Source organism: Acanthochromis polyacanthus, chromosome 2 (assembly GCF_021347895.1).
Source record: "Acanthochromis polyacanthus isolate Apoly-LR-REF ecotype Palm Island chromosome 2, KAUST_Apoly_ChrSc, whole genome shotgun sequence".
NCBI classification, from domain to species: domain Eukaryota; kingdom Metazoa; phylum Chordata; class Actinopteri; family Pomacentridae; genus Acanthochromis; species Acanthochromis polyacanthus.
In genome coordinates this window covers 16,173,026-16,192,569 of record NC_067114.1, presented here as the reverse complement: position 1 = coordinate 16,192,569, position 19,544 = coordinate 16,173,026, and the positions used below count along the sequence as shown (strand labels likewise).

The 19,544-nt window shown below is 40.6% G+C and overlaps 1 protein-coding gene across 2 annotated transcripts; it reads left to right on the top strand.

Annotated features, from left to right (window-relative positions):
- Positions 1 to 1,746: 1,746 nt before the first annotated feature.
- fam120b (family with sequence similarity 120B) lies at positions 1,747 to 18,282 on the top strand. Of its 2 annotated transcripts, none has more exons than XM_022193542.2 (15): positions 1,747 to 1,853; positions 2,214 to 2,351; positions 3,106 to 3,296; positions 3,615 to 3,748; positions 3,877 to 3,999; positions 4,163 to 4,354; positions 4,625 to 4,889; positions 4,998 to 5,178; positions 5,444 to 5,545; positions 5,935 to 6,107; positions 7,990 to 8,082; positions 11,581 to 11,787; positions 11,978 to 12,125; positions 16,498 to 16,792; positions 17,078 to 18,282. In XM_022193542.2, exons 2-15 carry the CDS (start codon positions 2,216 to 2,218, stop codon positions 17,106 to 17,108), a joined length of 2,271 nt encoding a protein of 756 aa, XP_022049234.2. In that variant the 5' UTR covers positions 1,747 to 1,853; positions 2,214 to 2,215; the 3' UTR covers positions 17,109 to 18,282. The 2 variants fall into 2 exon arrangements, with proteins under 2 accessions (XP_022049234.2, XP_022049235.2); XM_022193543.2 differs by having other exon boundaries at positions 1,752 to 1,853; positions 2,211 to 2,351.
- The last annotated feature ends 1,262 nt before the right edge of the window (positions 18,283 to 19,544 follow it).

Genomic DNA, 19,544 nt, shown 5'->3' with positions numbered 1-19,544 from the left:
CGTGCTTGTATGGTCAATTCTTTCCGGGGGTTAACTGCTGGTCCAGTACAAATGGGAGGTGTTGGGGGTGGGTGAGGGCCGTCGTGTGCTCCTGGAACATCTGCCCCTGTTTCTCCTGAGTCAAGCTTTGGTCAGGAGAGGGTAGGAGGGGAGGCGGGGAGGCAACAGTGGGGGAGGAACTCAAAGGGAAGGAGATCGAACAGGAGAAGGAAGAGTTCTTGTAGGAGGAGGAGGTGACTAAAACGTGAATAGACAACAGACCCAAACAGTGGGTGCTAACAAAGAGATGCAGTATTATAAAAGCCCCCTTCTAAGGACTGGTTTTATTCTATCTATCTATCTATCTATCTATCTATCTATCTATCTATCTATCTATCTATCTATCTATCTATCTATCTATCTATCTATCTATCTATCTATCTATCTATCTATCTATCTATCTATCTATCTATCCATCCATCCATCCATCCATCCATCCATCCATCCATCCATCCATCCATCCATCTATCTATCTATAACATCTTTTTTGTCTTTAACAATACAAATGAATTTAAAACAAAATGCCACAGAGCATTTTTTCCTCGGCTTGAAATTCAACAGCCTACTTATTTCCAGTACAAGCACCCTCACTGTACACATGCAATAAGGATTTCCTTTCTTTCTGGCTTCCGTCTGCTCTTTCCAAGCAAAAATTGGCCAAAGTTCGTGTGTTACAAATTCTCAAATGTAAATATTTGCTAGTTTTTGTACTCTACCACGATGTTTGTTTTTCGGGTTTTGGTTATTTGGCTCCTCTCTGGGAACACTGCTGTTTTCCAGTTTGCTCCCTTTGTTTTACAGATCATTTGATTTATCAGCTAATTGAGTAATTCTGTAGCTGAATAAACAGTGAAAATAAATGTTAGCTGCAGAATCTCAGCACCGCTCGTTGTCCAACCGTCTCATTCTCTGAAAACCATACAAGTCAAAAAGGAAATGGAACAACAACAAAAAAAATCTCAAATTTAAGAGCTTGGTAGTTTTGAACATCCCACTGCAGCTTTAAGACAGGTGGGCTATAAGCAGAGTACTTGCAGCAGCTGTTGCTTTAACATCTGTGCAGGATGAAGTTGATGATTACTTTAATACAAAGAGATTCAAACCCAAATATTAAAATGAAAACAGACCAGAGTCACTTTAGCCTCAGGTGCTTTTGAGACAGGTGCCCAGGGTACGCTGAGAGTGAGTTTAATGTCTATAACTCTTGAGTGGGTGATTGAGAATCATGGCACTCCTCCCTCCTTGAAGATCAGTTGTATGGGAGGGTTGGATTGTCCCAGCACTCCAAAGAGCATCTGGCCGAAGAACGACAGATGCTGACAGCTGGACTGACAGCCAGCATATGTCGCCTTCTTTATTCCTGTTCTGCTCAGACAATAGAGTGGAAGGGACGGGGGCGCTTTGTGTTGAGAAGGTAGATCTAATAGCTTGTGACTCCAGAGAAGAGCCCCCATTCTCCAGGAGAGCAATTAGGCCTCTCTGATCCTGGCCTGGAGAGGTATAATGGGGAGCCCACAAAACCACAATGGTTCATTCTTATTCATGACAGCTCAGGATGTTTATTCCTCAACTGCAACAGCATCACTCTGCTCTGTCTCACAGTTTATTTCGGCTCCGCACAGTCTTTAATATTTACATTAATCTCGCAGATGATTAAAAACATCTAATACTGTTGCTGTTGTTGGAGGCTCCATGCGCCAGGCACGTGCGCTTTGTTTTGCAACGTGATGACGCCACACGGAGATTACAGGAAGTAATTTGAATTTACACCAAGTAAACACAGCGCGGACTTAATGCTGCTCAGCTACACCAGAGTGAGTTTGTTGCTCTGCGGAGCAATACAGGAGTTGATGGTATTTAAAGACATAACTCGGTTTTTCACGAGTGTGTTTGAAGGGACAAGAGACGAGAATGTCTCTGAATACATGAGCTGCGCGGCTAGAAGCTAAGCTAACTGTTAGCATTCGGTCTGTTCGTACTGAACACCTGCATTCATAGTCTGACGAACTGTCAAAGCGTGTTTTTGAAAGCAAAACAGTGTCATTCATCAAATATTTAAAATATAACGTGCTACGAAGACGTTAAATTACAGTTACAGTCAAATGTACTGGCATAAATCCTCTCTTAAATTGTCACTGAATAATTCCCCCTGTGTTTTTCTTTCTGTCTAGTAGAAATGGGTGTGAAGGGTCTTCAGTCCTTTATGGAGCGCTGCTGCCCAGAAACCTGTGTGACAGTGAACCTGAGAGAGATGGCCAGGCAACATGCTGCCAAAAGCCAGCAAAGCTCCACAACCACAGCTAACACCACCAGTTGAGTTTACAAAGCTGATGAAAGTACTGTTAATAATTTGGAAGATGAAGCATTTAGGTAGCAGACAAAATTATTACATTTCAAATACATTTATCTGAACAAACGTGTTTTTTTAGTGTGAATATCAATTAGGTTCAGTAAGCTGCCAAATTTACATCTATGTCCAGTATTCTGTAGATATTTACACATTTTTTCTCCCACTGCTGTTTTTAACAACAGACGTAGAGATAGGTAGTTAGACCTCAGGAATGATAATAGTTGAAAATGTAACACTTCACTTTAAGTTTAGTGCATATAATCCCTGTAAAACTTTTCTTAAATGCCCAAATAACACCGTATAATGTAATTCTATGAAGATATGAGTATTTTTAGTATTTATTTGCATTTTTTACCATGAAAACACATTTTTAGAACTGCAGCTTTGATGTACTATTTTGTCATTCATTGTTGTGAGTACTATGGACATATGTGTGGGATCTCACCGAGGAATTGTAGCTTTTGACAATTTCATATCAGCTGATATCATGTTCTAGTGTGTTGTGATCTTCCTCATCTGTAGGTGCCAAGGGCAGCAGTCCTAAGGGTCACCGTTTGCAGCTGATTACTGGCTCAAAGCCTTTTTATTTGTAAATCACGACACTTGAAGAAAGAAGTCTTGAATTTTCTTGCCTATTACTTGGGGAGTGTGTTTGCTCAGAGTGGGTTAGCATGCAGGTCTGCTGTCTGTTACAGTCGTGTTTCACTCTCATTCAGCTCCCGCTCTTGTTGTGGATGGTATGGCATGCCTGCGTCACTGGTACTCGTGTAAGGACTGGGTGTGTGGCGGCCAGTGGAAGGAATACATGGATGTCCTGAAGAGATGGGTGGAGGCTTTTAATTCTGCGGGCATCAGACTGGTCTTTTTCTTTGATGGAGTGGTGGAAGAGCAGAAGAGACAGGAGTGGGTGAGGAAGGATGCTGAAAAGATTGCTGTAATTTAACGTGTTTAAACTGTATTCATTTAAGTCTTCAGTTTCTTTAAGCGCCACACGTTGTAGTTGTATTTCACCTGTAGTAGAAGGTGCCCACCAGCTTTTTAGAAACAGTTCTGATCGAACACTTTGGGCAATTTTCTACCTACCTGGTCGTCTCCTACAATTAAAGGAGTACTTACATTACACACAGGGTTTCAGGGCTTGCAGCTTCATTTGTAGAGCTTGGTATTAATTCCGTTTACCTGGACCCAACTTCTTACATTAAACAACATCCACTGTGGTCTACAGGTGAAGAGGAGACGCAGAGTGAACGGGGAGATTTCTAAAATGTTTCGCTACATCAAGCAGCACGGAGAGCAGCCTGGTAGAGAGTTATTTTGTCTGCCCTCTGGTCTAGCAACATTCACACGCTTTGCTCTGAGGTTGGCATTTACAACACTAACTGTGATGTTGTATTCCTCCTGTACAAACTATGCATATTGAGATCATAAAGTTATTGTTGTATTTCAGTTATATTAGATGTGATTTATAGATTTTGTGTTTTGTACAGTTCCTTGGGTCAGGAAGTGTATTGCTCAGTGCGTGAGGCGGACTATGAGATTGCCAACTACGCTCGTCAGCATGGCAGCATGGGTATTCTGGGGCAGGACTCTGACTTTATCATTTATGACAGGTTTGTAAATATGATATTTTTGTACTTAAAAATGACTACAGAATGACAAAAATTAAATAACTTAAAATGATGAATCTGATAGTAGACTCACAGGTTGTCAGACTTTTTTGAAAGTGATGGAAACTTTTTGCTCTGAACAAGGATTTTTTTCTAATCTTCAAAGTGCCCCCTACTTGTCTGTGACCAAGCTGTGGATGAAAGGCCTCACCACTGTCATGTACGACCAGCAGCGGCTCTGCCAAACCCTTGGACTGTCTGTTACCCAGCTACCACTGCTGGCCTGTCTCCTCGGTAATGATGTCGTGTCAGAGGAGCGAATGCAGCACATCAGGAATACTGCCATGGAAACGTCCAGGTGTCTTTACTTGTATTTTTCTCTGCATTGATATTGACTGTAATGTATAAAAATTTATTTGGAATTTACAGTCTTGTCCTCATCTAACTACATACTTTTTTGGTGATTGGCTTCAATTATTTATAGAGTTCACCCTTTCATAATATTTTTTTTAAAAGTTCCAGGAAATTATTTTCCCAGCCTACATTGTTGACTTTTGTCTGCAGATAAATACACTCATCTTGTTTGGTGAGCCAATGTAGTTAAACTTCTTTATTTTATTGTTCTCAGGAAAAACAATCCCACACCACACCCTGGAGCTCCTCAGGGGCAGGTGGTGCTCGCAGTATCCCAACTTGTCAGCTCTTTGTGGGGCAGAGAGGAGGAACAAACTAGACTTGTCCCACGGTCTCTAAATCTGTCAGCTCCTGACAGAGAGCTCCTCGTGAGGGGAGTTTGCTCCTACCTTTTACCTGGACAGAGACCTCTTGGGCTAGGTGACGTTTCTGTACTTCCCTCTGCCTTTGAAAAACATGTGAGCCCAGAAATATTAAAGGTATGCTATGTGTCTCACATGTATATTTGTCCTGCAGAACTCCCTGCAGTTTTCAGTCAACCAAATACCAGAATGGCTAAATATTTTTTGCTGTGTGGTTTTCCACAGGCATGTAGAGAGAAGCATGTAGCAGCAGAGGGTTTCATGGTTTACAGTGTTGTGTGTGAGGGAGTCACTGAATGTAGCAATACTCTGGAGGACGAGGAGGACGCTGATTTGCTACCTCAGGCCCTCGTCTACAAGCCCTGCAGACAACGCATCTATGGTCTGCTGCTGCTCAGGCAGGATGGTAAGACAGTAAACACATCAATGTTACACACAAATGAGGACGTAAGCACACATGTTGATATACATGTGCAGGTAAATACAAGCAAACCTGCAGAAGAACTCTAATGATTTTGCCATCCTCAGGAGGAACACATGGTCGGAAGTGGAGTTTCTACCATTGCTTCTTTGTGTATAGTTGAAAATATTGGATGAGAATGCTTTGATGTCTTTTGCAGACAATTGTGTAAAGTTGTTCTAAGCATAGCATCTTTCTTGTGTGTTTTCAGGCAACACTGTGAATATTCCAGCAATCAAGGAATGGTTTGTCTACCCTGGAAACCCTTTGAAGGAGCCTGACATGGTCCAGCCTGTCCCAGTCCGCCTCCCATGTACTGTACCTGCTAGTTTCTTTGTTCATTTGTCACCTTCTGCTTGGACAAAATGTGATATCAGTTTGATGAAAAAGGGTTTATATGTTTTAGTTTTGCAATTTTTTTTCTTTGTAGCTTGATGATACACAGATGTGCTGCTGCACCTTGTCTTATGCACTTTAAGTTTAGTGTGCTCCAAATAAGCAGCAACAAAAGAGTGATGTGGTTCTAAACTCGTCTTTTATGGTGTTTTCGTCATGATTAAGTAGCTGTAGACTAAACCTTTTGGCATGTGTGGCCGTCAGAATGATTTTGAAAAGCTGCCTCTCGTTATGCTTAATACAGAGAGGACATGTGTTTAAACATCCAGAGTCTTACTGTATTTTTTCCTTTGTGTGAATGTGTAGGTGAACAACCCACCCTGGACTTACTGTGGTTTAGCACTGGTCCTGCGGTTTCTGCTCTTCGCCTGAAAACCTTCCTTTCAATTTTTGACTGCCTCGACATCTCAGACTTGCATGGAGCCATTGAAGACTCTCTCCTGGCTGCTCTCTGTCTGGTCGCGTATATTACACTGCAGGTACTGTCGGCTTGCTTATTGAATAGTTATCAGGTAGTAAAAATACAGCCAGAAGATTTTTATTTAATAGCAAAGGTCAATTAAAGAGAAACTTTTAAACTTCTAGGAAAGAACTGAAAAACCCATGACTTGTTTCATCATTGAACTTGTTTGCTCTTATGCGTTATGATTCATATAAATAAAGTGCAATTTAGTTTTCTTTTAGGCTAAAACATAGGTAATGGTTTCCTTGTTGTGTGTCGTTTTCTATAATCCTTTCTTCAGTCATGATGAGTGTTCCAGTTGCAAAAAAACCCCAAAAACATCATTGGTTGTAGACACTTTGAAAACGCTTACGTCTCCAATGTGATTCATGTGTCTCTGATGGTTTTCATTGGTCGGGCTTCATGTCTGGCTTAGCCTCCGCTGAATAAGTAAATCTGTTAAATAAGCAGGTAGTAAATCTACACCTGGTGATTTATGTAAACAGAAAATGAAAGACCACATATATTTGGTGACAATTAAACTTACGCGTCAGCTTTTGATTTAGGATTTACATCTGTAAGACATACACAACAATTACTCTGCTCCTTTGTCAACATGTGATGTGAAGCTAAACACGGCTTGTTGACGCTCTGTTCTCTGTTGTTTTGTTGTGGCTTCATGGCAGCCATTAACACCCACTGAGCACCCAGTTCAGCCACAGACACTGGTCTTTGTAACTTCAACGTCAACAACAGGTCTGATAACCACCCAAAGGCCAAGAGATGATTCTTAATTCACGTCATAACTTTCATGCTCTTGTTTTGAACAATATGATTCTGAGCTGTTGGTGATCCTGTTGTAATGCTTCATGACCAGTTTTCAAAGTATGTGAAAGAAGCAGAGATTTTCCCCTTTCTGCGTTGACGTCAGCTGATTGAGCTCGAACATAGCAGGAATCACAGGTTCACATCACCTGGATCAAGGATGCGTGCGTCATGTTGTAGAACCAAAACAGAAATTATACTGCAGTTTGATGTATCAACTCTGTATCAAACTGCCTTAAATGATTTTTTAATGCTTTATAAGTTACATCTTCAAGTCAGATGTTGCCTTGAGTTTTCAAAATGTGCTTTTGAACTTTTTCTTCTCTTTCATCACTCAAAATGATGATGGACTTCAGTAATCTTTGCATCTCACGTTGCATAAGATTCGTAAGCTGCGGATGCTGGATTTGTGAAATGCTTGTGAAACATTGTTTGTCATCCTGATAGAATGCTCCATGACTTAGCAGTTTACTCCTTCAACTTTCTCCAAGTCTCAGTGCACAGCTAAGAAATACAAGATTATTAATTTAGATGCCGCAGAATGGAAGGTCTTTTTTTCCAGCTGGTTTTATCTGTGTTAGTCACAATACAGATTAATCTCCAAGCGTTCGGTCAGTGATTTTTTTCACAGTTTCAAAGTGTTTTACCAGCTCAAACTGACAGCTAAAAGCTCAAAGACGTAGATCAGCTGGTAGTTTACCAGACAGAAACGGCGTTGTAGTCCATCACACAGACAGTCTCCAGTCATGTAAATGGGTGACGGACCAACAGACAGACTGGAGAGCTGCTTGTTAGATGGACCGTTAGCTGATAAAAGATGAGCAGTCGGTCTGACAGACAATAGTAGCTGTTGTCTGATCGCCGCTGGATTCACATTATTCTATTTAAATAACTTCAGGGTTTTGTTTGTTTTGTACACACAACTGGGCAGCCTTGTTTCTGTCGACAGCCTTGTTTCTTTCTCTGTTGAATTGTTGCACAGTGAGCAGACCAAACAAACTGACCGACACAGAAGACACACTGGGATGTGACTGAATTGGCTCACCATATATTTTTCTCTCTGTCTGTGTGCTTGTTTTTGTGTTTGTTTTCAGGTACAAACTTTGTCTCAAGAGGACGTGGATGCCTACCTGAGTCAGGCTGTATGTCTGAGACTAAAATCCCCGCAGGAGCTTCAGCAGATTGAGGTCTGTCATAACCGCAGACACACAACGTACAAAACATGAAGACTGTTGTTTTTGATTTTTAGTTATTTTCAAAAAAGGTAATTCTGATCTACACCCTTGCTTTTGGTCAAAATACAACCAAATGTTGTTTCCTGCTTCAAGAAGACAATGTTCTCCGCCGTTTACACTAAACAAAGTCGTCTTGTGGTAAACACCGCTCTGAAATTGTTTCCATTAATAGAAAGTGAAGAAAAAGTGGAGCGAACACAGAAACACACTGCTGATTGACAAGCTTTTTTAAGAAACCACACATAAAAATAAAGAGAAACAGTTAACAGATTGTTAAAAATCAAATCCTATTGAAAGTTAAAAATAGTCTTGAATGATGATACTTTTTTGCAGTCAAATCTGTAACGTGTTTTATATTTTTTAGCTGATAATATAGTAGTTTTAATGATTATGGGTGCTATTTCTGTGTGTAGAAAAACTAAAACTACATTTTTAAGTTGTTAGAACATGTTGGACTAAGGATCAGTGTGATACATTTATATATTAGTGTTGTAGCTTTTAATCACTTAGTCAACATAATAATTAGCTCCAATCCTAATCAAAGCAGTGTTGAGGCCAACAAGGCAGCAGCGATACAACTGTCTTCTCAGCGTCTCCAGTGAACTCGCTTCATGTGACTCGTGAGTTCTCACAGATACGAGCATCAGCTGTGCTTTTCCATTCTCTGGGAAAACGGCCGTTGTGTTTGCTGCCTTTTTGTAGCCCCATTTATTTTTACTGCTTAATTACCATACTTACGTCTAGTAATTTGTATTTTTGCTGCTCGTCTGTTTTCTACACAATAATTAGGGCTGGGCGTTGATTTGAATATGCTGTGTGGGAGAGGTTCAGCGCTGCAGGAGGGGGTTTAACTGGGTGACTAGTGTATGGATTAAACACACACACACACACTATACAGACAGCGTGTGCTTAGATGTGGGCAAGCAAATGATCAACTATTGATTGTGTGTGGTTTGCACGTGTGCACTTTGCAGACTCACAAACATCTTCCACTCAACATGTCACAACCTGAAAATGTGCATCTATATTTCAACACAGCATACAAAGCAAACACTTTCTTCGCTTAAAGGTTTCTTTATTAAAGAAGTGTGTCTGTGCTCATGAAAATGAGTCACACTGTTTGTGTGTGTGTGTTTAGGGGAAAGGGGTTGTGGGTAGGTTTTGGGATGCGTCGGTTTTGTTGCAACATTCCTCCCCATGGGACTGTGATTTTGGCGTGTGTGTTGTGTGTGTGACAGGGAGAGTATGCTGGCGACAGTCGCCTGTCTGTCCTGACTGACGCTCACCACATGGAGCTATTTACACCACACACACTCCACCCCGCTGGACACACACACACACACACACAGACACACACACATTTCTGTCTTTGTCTCTCTCCTTTTGTGTGTTCTCATGTTCATCTACTTTTTACACTCGACCACTTTCTCTCTTTCTGCCCCTCTTCATGTTGCTCCCTATCTCTTTTCTCCCTCCGTCTTTGTGTCGGTGTGTTTGTGAGCGCCCTCAGGCTTTTGTGTCTCCGTCCAGTGGTTCATTGTTTTCAGAAGGTGAAGCTGTGTTTGACTGGAAGCAGGTGGCAGGCAGGGAAGTGTGTGTATGTGTGAGTGTGTGTACACGTAATCACTGTTATCAGTGTTATCTACCAGAGGACAGGTGAGAGCAGACACACACAGCGAACATCTGCCTGCTGTTACTGACTGCTGTCGTTACACTCAGCTTGTCTCTTGTTTCTCTTTCTCTCAATAGCATGAAGCAGCTGTAAGATGTATATTTGTGTGTTAATTGTAGGCTCTGTCTTTAAAGAAATCAATGAGAGGGAAATTGGATATTGTCCTCATGAAATAATTTATATAATTTTCTTTCAAATTTTATTGCAAGTGTATTTAGTTTTAATTGTGGGATGGACCACTTTGCTTGTTTCTACAATACGATAACTGGTATTTTGGATTTAGATAAGTATAAGTTGCATTCTCATTTTTCCTCCCATTTCCTTTTTACTTCCCATTATTAAAGTTTCAAGCATATAATTTCATACAACAAAAAGGTTTAGAACATCATAGGCAACAGAGCATCTCATTTTAATCCAATTTGTCTCAGTGAGCCAAACTAACCAAAGAACATCATATTCCCAGCACATTTTGAAAAAGACGTGTAGATAAATGGACAGATGCGAAGACATCTCACTGTCGTCTGGCAGAGTTAACTAACGGTGAAGTGGGTGGTCTGAGTCGCAGTTAATTGTGTGATTTACGTGTCAGGGCTGAGCTGATAAGGTTGTGCAAATTGGGGTTGGGAAACACCAATTATTTTAGCAACTGTGAGAGAAAAGTTCAGGAATTTGTTGCGGGTGGTGACACTAAGCATATTGAAGAACCAGATGTCTGTTTGCAGGAGGAGTCCCTTCAGATGCTGCAGTTTGGGAGGATATTTGAGCTGTGCAGGTTAAAGTTGGTGTTAATGCTTCAGCCACAGTCTAGTCACAGTTTAGTTTGGTTCATTTGGCCCGTTAGTGTAGATGTTGTTATGTTGTTGCTCAAGATGAAAGAATCAAAATCACGCATATTAGCGCTGCAGCAAATCTCCTGAGAGTTAGATGTGGTTAAAAACTTTGATAAAACCAAGTAAGACAGGTTTTTGAAGATGACTTTTTTTGTAAGATGATTTCAAATTAATACTTTCCAGATTTATCGGTCCCATTAGTAAATCTCACAGCAAACTCTCTCTCCATGAACATTGGAGTGACCGGCTGTGTGGTCTGTTATTGTTTGGTTTGCATCAGCTCAGGAGAGTCAGCACTGCACCACCTGCCACTGAGTGTGCTGACAAAAGATGCAGCACAATACAATGATGGTAATAATAATAACTTTATTTGTATAGAATCTTTTAGAAGAACGTTCACAAAGTGCTTTTACAGGTAGAACGTAGTGATAAAACAAAAAGAGAACTTTACAGGATGGCGAGTCAATAAAAGTGGGTTTTAAGAAGTGATTTAAAAGAATGTACTGATTGGGTGAGCCTTATCTCCTCAGGCAGGTCGTTCCAAAGCCGAGGGGGCCTGATGGAGAAGGCCCAGTCACCCTTTGATTTAAGCCTCAATTTTGGAACAACTAGGAGAGACCCACCTGAGGATCTAAGGCTGCACGAGGGGATGTACGGGTTAGCATGTGAAATATAGCCAGGGGAAAGGTCCTGACCAGCTTTAAAAGTGAAAAGCAGAATCTTAAATCAATTCTAAAAGGGACAGGGAGTGAGGGGAGGAAAGCGAGAACAGGGGAGATGTGATGTCGTCTGTTAAAACCAGTAAGAAGCCTCGCTGCTGCGTTCTGGACCAGTTATAGTCAGGACAGGGATTTCTGTGGAATGCCCGATACAAGGGAGTTGCAGTAATCAAATATCAGATCTCATATTAATGATGTGCCACCATCTGTTTTTTTCCTTCGTTCTCAGCTGCCTTTCCTCTCCAGTCGTGCGGTGCAGCTGGGATCTCTCTACATCCGAGGACTGAGCCACCTGCTGGGTGCTAACTGTGCCAGTGGCTGCCCGCTGCCCAACGCTGCCCTGATGCCTTGGCACAGCTTCGATGGACGTCTGTTCCACTCAAAGTACCTGCTGGCGCACAATGGCACAGAGAATACTGAGCTGCTGGACAGCAATGTGAGTGGAGACAGGTCAACAGAAAGGGGAATGCATGCATGTTTATCTGTGTGAATATTTTAGGAGAGAAACAAGTGACTTTCGTTGTATCTACTTGCAGGTTTTGGATTTTGTTTTCACCATTAAAACAGCATTTGTCAAGTGTAACATGTTGTATCTAAAATGTGTTATTGTCTTTCCCTCTCCTCAGCCGTCCTACCTGTCTACCTTTCTCCAGCTGAGGGAGAAACTCACAGAAACCTGCAGGAAGAGAGGCAGAGTCCTGCAGTCCAGACCCAACACACCAAAGCAAAGTCTTAAAACCACAACAGGAGCCACTTACAGAGACAGGCATGCAGGTGAGACATCTGACTGCCTGATCCCTCTTTGCAGATGCTGTCCACCTTCAAATAGCGGCTTTTAACAGATCTACTCGGTACAGTTTGTCTTTTCACTTGTTACTGGATGGTTTTTATCATCAGCTCATGTCAGTGCTGTCACCAGAGACAAAACACATAAAGGGTCACAGTGCACGGTAACAGCAGGGCAGATGTATCTTTGCATTTGCTATTTCCACTGTTTCTAATTTATTTTTGATCATTTTAAACACAAAATCATGAATGTTTCAAAAACTCAAATGAACAAGTGCATATGTTTTGAATTATAGCTTTAGATTTGTTGACACATTGTCTGTTTGAAATGTATTTTTTTGCCCTTGATGTTTCTTTGTCTTACTCAACATTCAGTCTGTGAATGTTGGCTCTTTGTTGTTTTCGTGTAGTGTAATTATGCTGCCATTTGGGCCATAACTCTTTGGAAAAATAGTTTTGATGTTGAGACCATCCTGGTTAAATAAAGGTCAGAGAGAGAAAAATGTTTTGACCTGAATGTTATGGTGTTTCTAGTGCGCCCTGGTAACCTTGTGGTTCAGAATCATACTGTATAACCACAATGTCCTTGGTGCAATGCTGGGGACCTTTGTTTCATGTCAAACCTTTATTTCTCTTATTTGTTTCCTTCTACTCTGTAAACCTTCCCAAAAAAGGCAGAAAAAAATCCAAAAACATAACAAGAGAGATGGCGACATTATTTTTATCATTTCAGTTGCTCAAGTTTTATATTTTAAGCTAATCACAGCCCAAAGTACAGAGAACTAAAAGGCCTCTGGTGTTCTGAGTGGGAGAAACATTCTGCTCACATGAAAAGCTGTTGAAAATACTCATGGAGCCAAACAGAGAAAGATCATTTTCATCTGACAGTGGATCTGTGGTTGTAGTTCTTTGGGCCCCTCACAGAACCACATTACCCAGGGGTCCATGCTCTAACGAGCTCCATGTGTGCTGTGGCCTTAACGCATACCAGCGAGTGTGCGCACACACATACACGCTCACATGCACGCCTGGATCCGAGAGTTGCTTTGTCAGAGCGCTAGTAATAGTAGGTTTCTGTTTATAGGCTGGGGGAACTCTATTTTAAGACACACAACAAGACTAACTGATTACAGACTCCTGTCGTCTGTCTCTCCCCTCTTTCTGCTCCCCTTCCCCTCAGTCCTTCCCCTCTCTTACTCTTTGTCCTTTTATTTCTCTCTCTTTATCTACAACCTCAGTTTTTTTCTCTAATCTCTCTCTCTGTTGTCCTCTTTCTAGTCTTTGAAGTGCTTCACACTTCACAAAAACTTGTCATGAACATATCAATACTAACTTTCTTGTACATCTAAAGCTTTATTCTGTTGAAGTGTTACTGTGGCTGTCTCTATATGATGTTCCTTGCCGTACTGTGCAGGTTTTAGGCCAAGTTGTGCTCTCTGTTGATCTGTTTGCCGACTTACTCCTGCTCAGTGGTCAATCACAGAAGACGACTCAGCAGTAGCTTATGAAATGTGAACCCGTAGTTTCTTTTCAACCCTGTGACTTACAAACCTTTTGCGACCATCTCTCCGCCTGCCATGTTGGCGTAGAGTCTCCGATTTGCGCCAAACTGTCTGCTTTTTGCCCAAGTCAACCCTTGTGGGTCTCATGAGGATGTTTCTGGTTTTATAGATGGAAGGCTATACACTCTTTATACCTCAGTGTTTCATTTCTGCCAGACGCAGACACCAATCATTACTACAGAACTGTGGGGAAATGAAGAGTGTGTGAGAGAGAGAGAGAGTATGTGTGTGCGTGAGAGTAGTGGTGGCGCTATGTGGTATCGTTGAGGACCCAGTTTGGTTTTTGTTTGGAATCAGGCCTGATGTTTAGTCTCCTCAGCAAATATCTCCTATGCCCGCTTGCCCTCGCAATTCACTCCAACAGTGAATCCAGTATAGCTGCTCTCCCACATCTCTTCAGTTTATTTCTGTCCAGAAAGACAAAAAGTAAATGAAGACAACCTCATTTTCAGACTGGCTCACGTCTGTTGTAGAGCACATCCGATTTTGGCTGATCTAATTTGTCTCTGATTTAGAATTTTCATCAACACACTTTTAACTCACCAGTCAGAACCCATTTACTCTAATCTCTATCGGTAATCTTATTTACTCTTCTCTTCTTTTTTTAACACTGACAAGACATACCAGCCACAGAAATGGACCTTTTAGAGGTTTCGGTGTTTGTGGCTTGACTGACAAATCGTTCACTTAGCCATGGCACGCTTACATGTGCTTTTTTTCTGTACTTTCACACTCAGCTGTGGATGGATTTTGGGATTGTGGCCTGATTTAGCCAAGCCAACAACAGCTCCCTTTTGGTAAAGGCTAAAGTTGGACTTGATGTTTTATTTTGAGTGCTTTGTAATTGACTTAAATATCTGCCACATCAGACAAAGCAGTGAAAGTGAAAAACATGTCATAAGCGTCTCTCAATTCTAGAATAGACTTTTATGACAGCTAAACATTCACGGGAAAATATCCAACTATTCCTGCCAGTTAATCAGCCTGATAACCAACAGAAGAGCAAAGATCATCGACCACCATGAATACAAAAATCTATTTCATCTTAGCTGTATTTGTATTCTTAGATGACAGAAGATCTGAAAGCATTTATCTGTGTGGAACTTTATTCTTTGTCTGAATAATTCAGCTTCCTGCAGACTTGGTGAGTGTGTGTGTCCTCTATGATATGACTTTTGGCTTTTTTTTTGCTGTTTTGTGGGTAGCTTTAAATAGTTGTGGATAGACTTTAAAGGAAAGCTAAATGTGTTGTGTGTTTGAGAGAAAGAGGGAGAAGAACAAATGAAGAGTTCATTTGCAAAAACAGATAACTCTGTTTTGATAAATTTTCAGCAAACTTTTATTTTTATTGTTTACTTGAGATAATATCAATCAAACTGAAGTTGAGTGGATTTGACTCAGTAGAAAAATACATGACAAAATAGAGAAAAAAGAAATTATTAGTATTATTATTAGATCTCAAGTAAACAATAAAAAAATGAATTTTCTGAAAATGGAGTTACCTGTTTTTGCAAATGAACTCTTCAATTGTTTAATACTTTTTTTACACAGAATGGAACATTTAAGATTTCCTAAGATTACTACGTTGAAAAGTAAGTCAAACTTAACTTGTCCCTAGTTCTATTCAAGTTTATTCCCGGACGCTTTAAAGAGTTAAATGTAGTGTGTCAGCAAACAATCTAAAATCCTGTGGATGCGCACTGAGCGCGGCATACACAATGTAAGTAACAGTGCAGTAAAGTTTTCCTTACAACTGGCATGCAATATTTTGTTTTCTGTGATGTATATATTTTTTAAAAATTAATTTCCTGTAAAATTAATTTTCACCTGATGACTTTATGAATCATTTTGGAAAGAGGTGAAAAGTTTAGAATGAATGGGATCATCTTTTCAGGGGAGAGCTTCTGCATTGGGAAAAAAAAAGTCAAAACAAGCAGTAAAATGCCTTTTTACTGTGAAGGCATCATTAGGAACCTTTTTAGTGTACCACTGGTAAAGACATCTGAAACAGGGGTTAGCTTTGGGCTGCCTTTATGCTCGTCATGCAGACACAACAAAAATTACTTTGAAAAGACTGAAATAAGGTGTTCTGATGTCAGATTTACCCAAGTTGAAACCAAGTCATGTTACCTGTGTGATCTCTTTGGACGAGTTTAGCAGTTTCACAGCTGATCGTGTTCATTTATTTTGTGAGAAGCCAAAACCATGATTTCCATTAGCATTCCATTCATAGTGAAGCCCTGTAGCTGACACGGTTTCTTTGTGCAACCAAATTCTTTCAGTGTTTCTTTCCTGTTCTTGCTCATTTTGCTGTGTACATGTGGAGCGTCCATGTCAACAAACTCTGTATCTGTGTCTAAAGCTGAAAAAATAACTCTCAAGATCCCTTAAATCAGAGTAAATGTTCTATCAGGCAGATTTGTTTTGTAGATTAGTTACAGAAATTTAGAACTGTGTGAGTTTTCCTCAATAAAACAGTTGTAACGTGTTTGAGTTGTATGTAGGTTTTGCAGTTCAAATAGTGAATGCATGTTAATGACTAAAGAAGCGACACATTTTGAAGGAAATGTTTGAGCCCCACGGGCTCAGGTCTCTGCTTCATCTGGATTGTGTAGATGTTATGCAGTCAGATTTGATTGCCAGTAATTAATTTTGAAAGCTACGTCAAAATGCCAGAATCCCTTTTTTCAGTAGAGCCCAGCGCACTTCACTGTAGTGAATCTAAAGCGGATTCACAGAGCATATTTTCAGTGTTTTCAAATATCATAAAAGCTCTGCATGCTGCGTCTCCCCCTCAGGTCGGGCTCCAGGTGGTGATGAGGGCTGGAGGGGAGGAAGAGGGACGACGGGAGGTCATCGACATGAACGAGGATGGAGGGAGAGAGGAGAGGAAAGGAGAGACCGAAGCCAGTATGAAAACAGAGAGAGACTGTGGGAAACAGGAGGACACGGAGGAGGAGGAGGAGGAGGCCAGTATTTTCATTCATTTCAGTCAAACTACCATGATGGAGGAGCGCAGATCATGAACCGCCCTCCAAAACAGTCCAGAGGTCGATCATATCACAACAGAGGAAGATACCAGCTGGCTCCAAGGTAAAACCAACGTGATTCAAAGATGTTTAGAGAGTTTTCTCCTTCTTCTCTGATCTCTCCTCTCCTCTCCTCTCCTCTCCTCTCCTCTCCTCTCCTCTCCTCTCCTCTCCTCTCCTCTCCTCTCCTCTCCTCTCCTCTCCTCTCCTCTCCTCTCCTCTCCTCTCCTCTCCTCTCCTCTCCTCTCCTCTCCTCTCCTTCTCCTTCTCCTTCTCCTTCTCCTTCTCCTTCTCCTTCTCCTTCTCCTTCTCCTCTCCTTCTGCTTCTCCTCCTCTCTTCTCCTCTCAGATGGCAGCAGCCTCCAGCTCCAGGAACATAACTCAACCCTGAACAGAGAGCAGGCGAGCGAAGGATTAGAGAGGAGGACTTTAGGGATTTAGGAGGATGGGAAAGACATCATGAAAGGAGGGAAAGAATCAAATTTCTCTGAACAAACTGATTAGTGAATGACCCGTCAGGAATGTTTGTCCAAAGGATGCAGTAGATGAAAAAATGGGGATTAAGAGGAGGCCAAATGAAGAGATTAAGAACTTTTCATCTGATTTGCCAGTTTAGCCTGAATTCGTCTCCAAATAATCCTGTGGAGACACTTTTGGAGTCCATCACCAGCTTCTGCTTTATCCCAGGACGACGTACCTGCTTTACTGTGACAGAAAATCAAGTATGAAGGAGAAGCCATCAAACAAACACAAACTGAGCCACTTTAAAGTTGCACTGAGAAGTGGATTAAGCCTGTTTCCATCTCTTGTCTTTGGCAATAAAAAGCCAAAGATCTTAAAGGCTGTGTGTATCCAGAGGGATAATCCTTTTAGATGAATGGGTTTACTGAGAGAAACAGTAGAGCTGGTATCGAATATCAAATGAAATAGGACATCAGTGCCTCTGATTAGTGCACCTCTGTAATGGGATGCCATTTGGGATGTGTCAGAAACAAAGTGAGGCCATTGGAGCTGCTGTTTTTCACACTTATAGGACTGCCAGTCATCTGTAATTAATATTAATGGAGAACGACATATTTTTCTTTTCTTTTTTTACTGTGCAAATACATCAGGTGTGTTTGTAGAAGCTTCAAGTTGCCAAAATGTTTAGTTATATCTTCTGTTTTTATTATTTTTAAAAAAAACTCTTTCAACCATTTTACATGTATTTTCAAATGTTACGTGTTTTTACCTACAATATTAGAATTCTAGTGGATCTTGCATCTGCACTGGAAAAAATGGCCCTCTCAAAACAAGAAAAAAAAATGTATTTCAAGGAACTTTTAACTTGAAATAAGTGAAAAAAAATCTGCCATTAGAACAAGTGAAAAGAGGGATGTGACATTTTGACTAAAAATAAGACAAACAGGCTTGGTAAGATTTTGAGTTTTTGCAGTGTGAAAGGCCTTGATAGTCCCTGAAACCGTTAACTTTAATAATTCTCATCTCACACATAGAGACATTTGTGAAAATGGTGAATAAAACCTGAATCATTGAGTGTTTGTTGTAAAAATCCGACATGATTTCATCATTTTTATCCCAAGAACACATCTGACATGCCGCTGAACTGTAGTGAAGCCGACCTGTTAGTGTTCAGTAACAGCTTTAAGTATTTTCACACTCAGGAGGGATGCCACTTTCATTGAGGGTGTGAGGATCAAGCTTCTGTTGCACGTGTGAAGGTGTTTGTTAGGCTGATGAGGAATGTATGGGCTGTGTAGTCAGGCTGACCGTCTTCCTGTAGCACCTTAGATGTAAAACTCACCAGAGAGGAAAAGGATGTGGAGAAAGTTCCACAGCCTGAGTGCTGTCATTCCTGTTTCTGTGTGTCTATAAGCTCAGCAGAAATGAAATGTGATGCTGATTTACTCAGCAAATAGAATAAAAAATGGAGGGAAATCCGATTGTTGATCCAGTGATATCCAGTAAGAAGACACTTGCAAGAAACAGGATAATGAAGACCGATATTAAATATAGGAACAGCTGAGTTTTCTTTTAAACATTTTTAAAGTGTTTGCTTGTTCAGAGCTGTGGTTGCAAATGAACTGAATGCAGCAACGGAGCTTCAGATTTAAACCAAACAACAGTAAATGTGAGAAAGTCTGCAGAACACTGTTAGGAACATGAAGACCAATACCACATTGCTGAAAGTCATGCAGTTAAATTCATACTCGAGTAAAAGTACAAAAGTAATGGCATCAAAATATACATAGAACACCACAAGTAAAAGAACTTAAGAATGGCACATTTCAGAACATTAAATATGATGAGTATTGATGTATTCATTTGTTCATGAGGTTGAAGGTCCCATATGGTGAAAACACACTTTTTTGTGTGTTTTATGGTTGTAATAAACTTCAAAGTGTAAAATAAAAGATATTAAGGTACGAACACTTTTACTTTCCCTAACAAAAGACACACTGTGGGGACTTTGATTAATTTAACTACTTTATATAGAATAACTGCTGATTAACGTTTGAATTTCCAATCAAGGATCAAAGAAGCTTTAGTTTAATTTATATTGCATCCTGATTTCTTATGTTGATTATATTTTGTGTTGATAAACTACATTTGCCAAGTTCTAAAATAAATGCAGTGGAGTAAAAAGCACAATGTTTGTGCTGAATTGTTGTGGTATCAATGTATAAAGCAGCAGAAAATGAAAATACTCAGGTAAACTGTAAGGGGCACAGTTACTTTTCAAACATACAAACTTGTACTAATACTGTAAACCATGAAATTATCAGTACGGAAACAGAAGAAACAGGCAGGTCTCT

Excerpts from the sequence above, each read along its gene's own strand:
- fam120b (XM_022193542.2), top strand. The coding sequence starts at position 2,216 with ATGGGTGTGAAGGGTCTTCAGTCCTTTATGGAGCGCTGCTGCCCAGAA. Across the intron at positions 3,297-3,614 it reads AGCAGAAGAGACAGGAGTGG|GTGAAGAGGAGACGCAGAGT; the intron begins GTGAGGAAGGAT and ends TGTGGTCTACAG. Across the intron at positions 6,108-7,989 it reads TCGCGTATATTACACTGCAG|GTACAAACTTTGTCTCAAGA; the intron begins GTACTGTCGGCT and ends GTTTGTTTTCAG.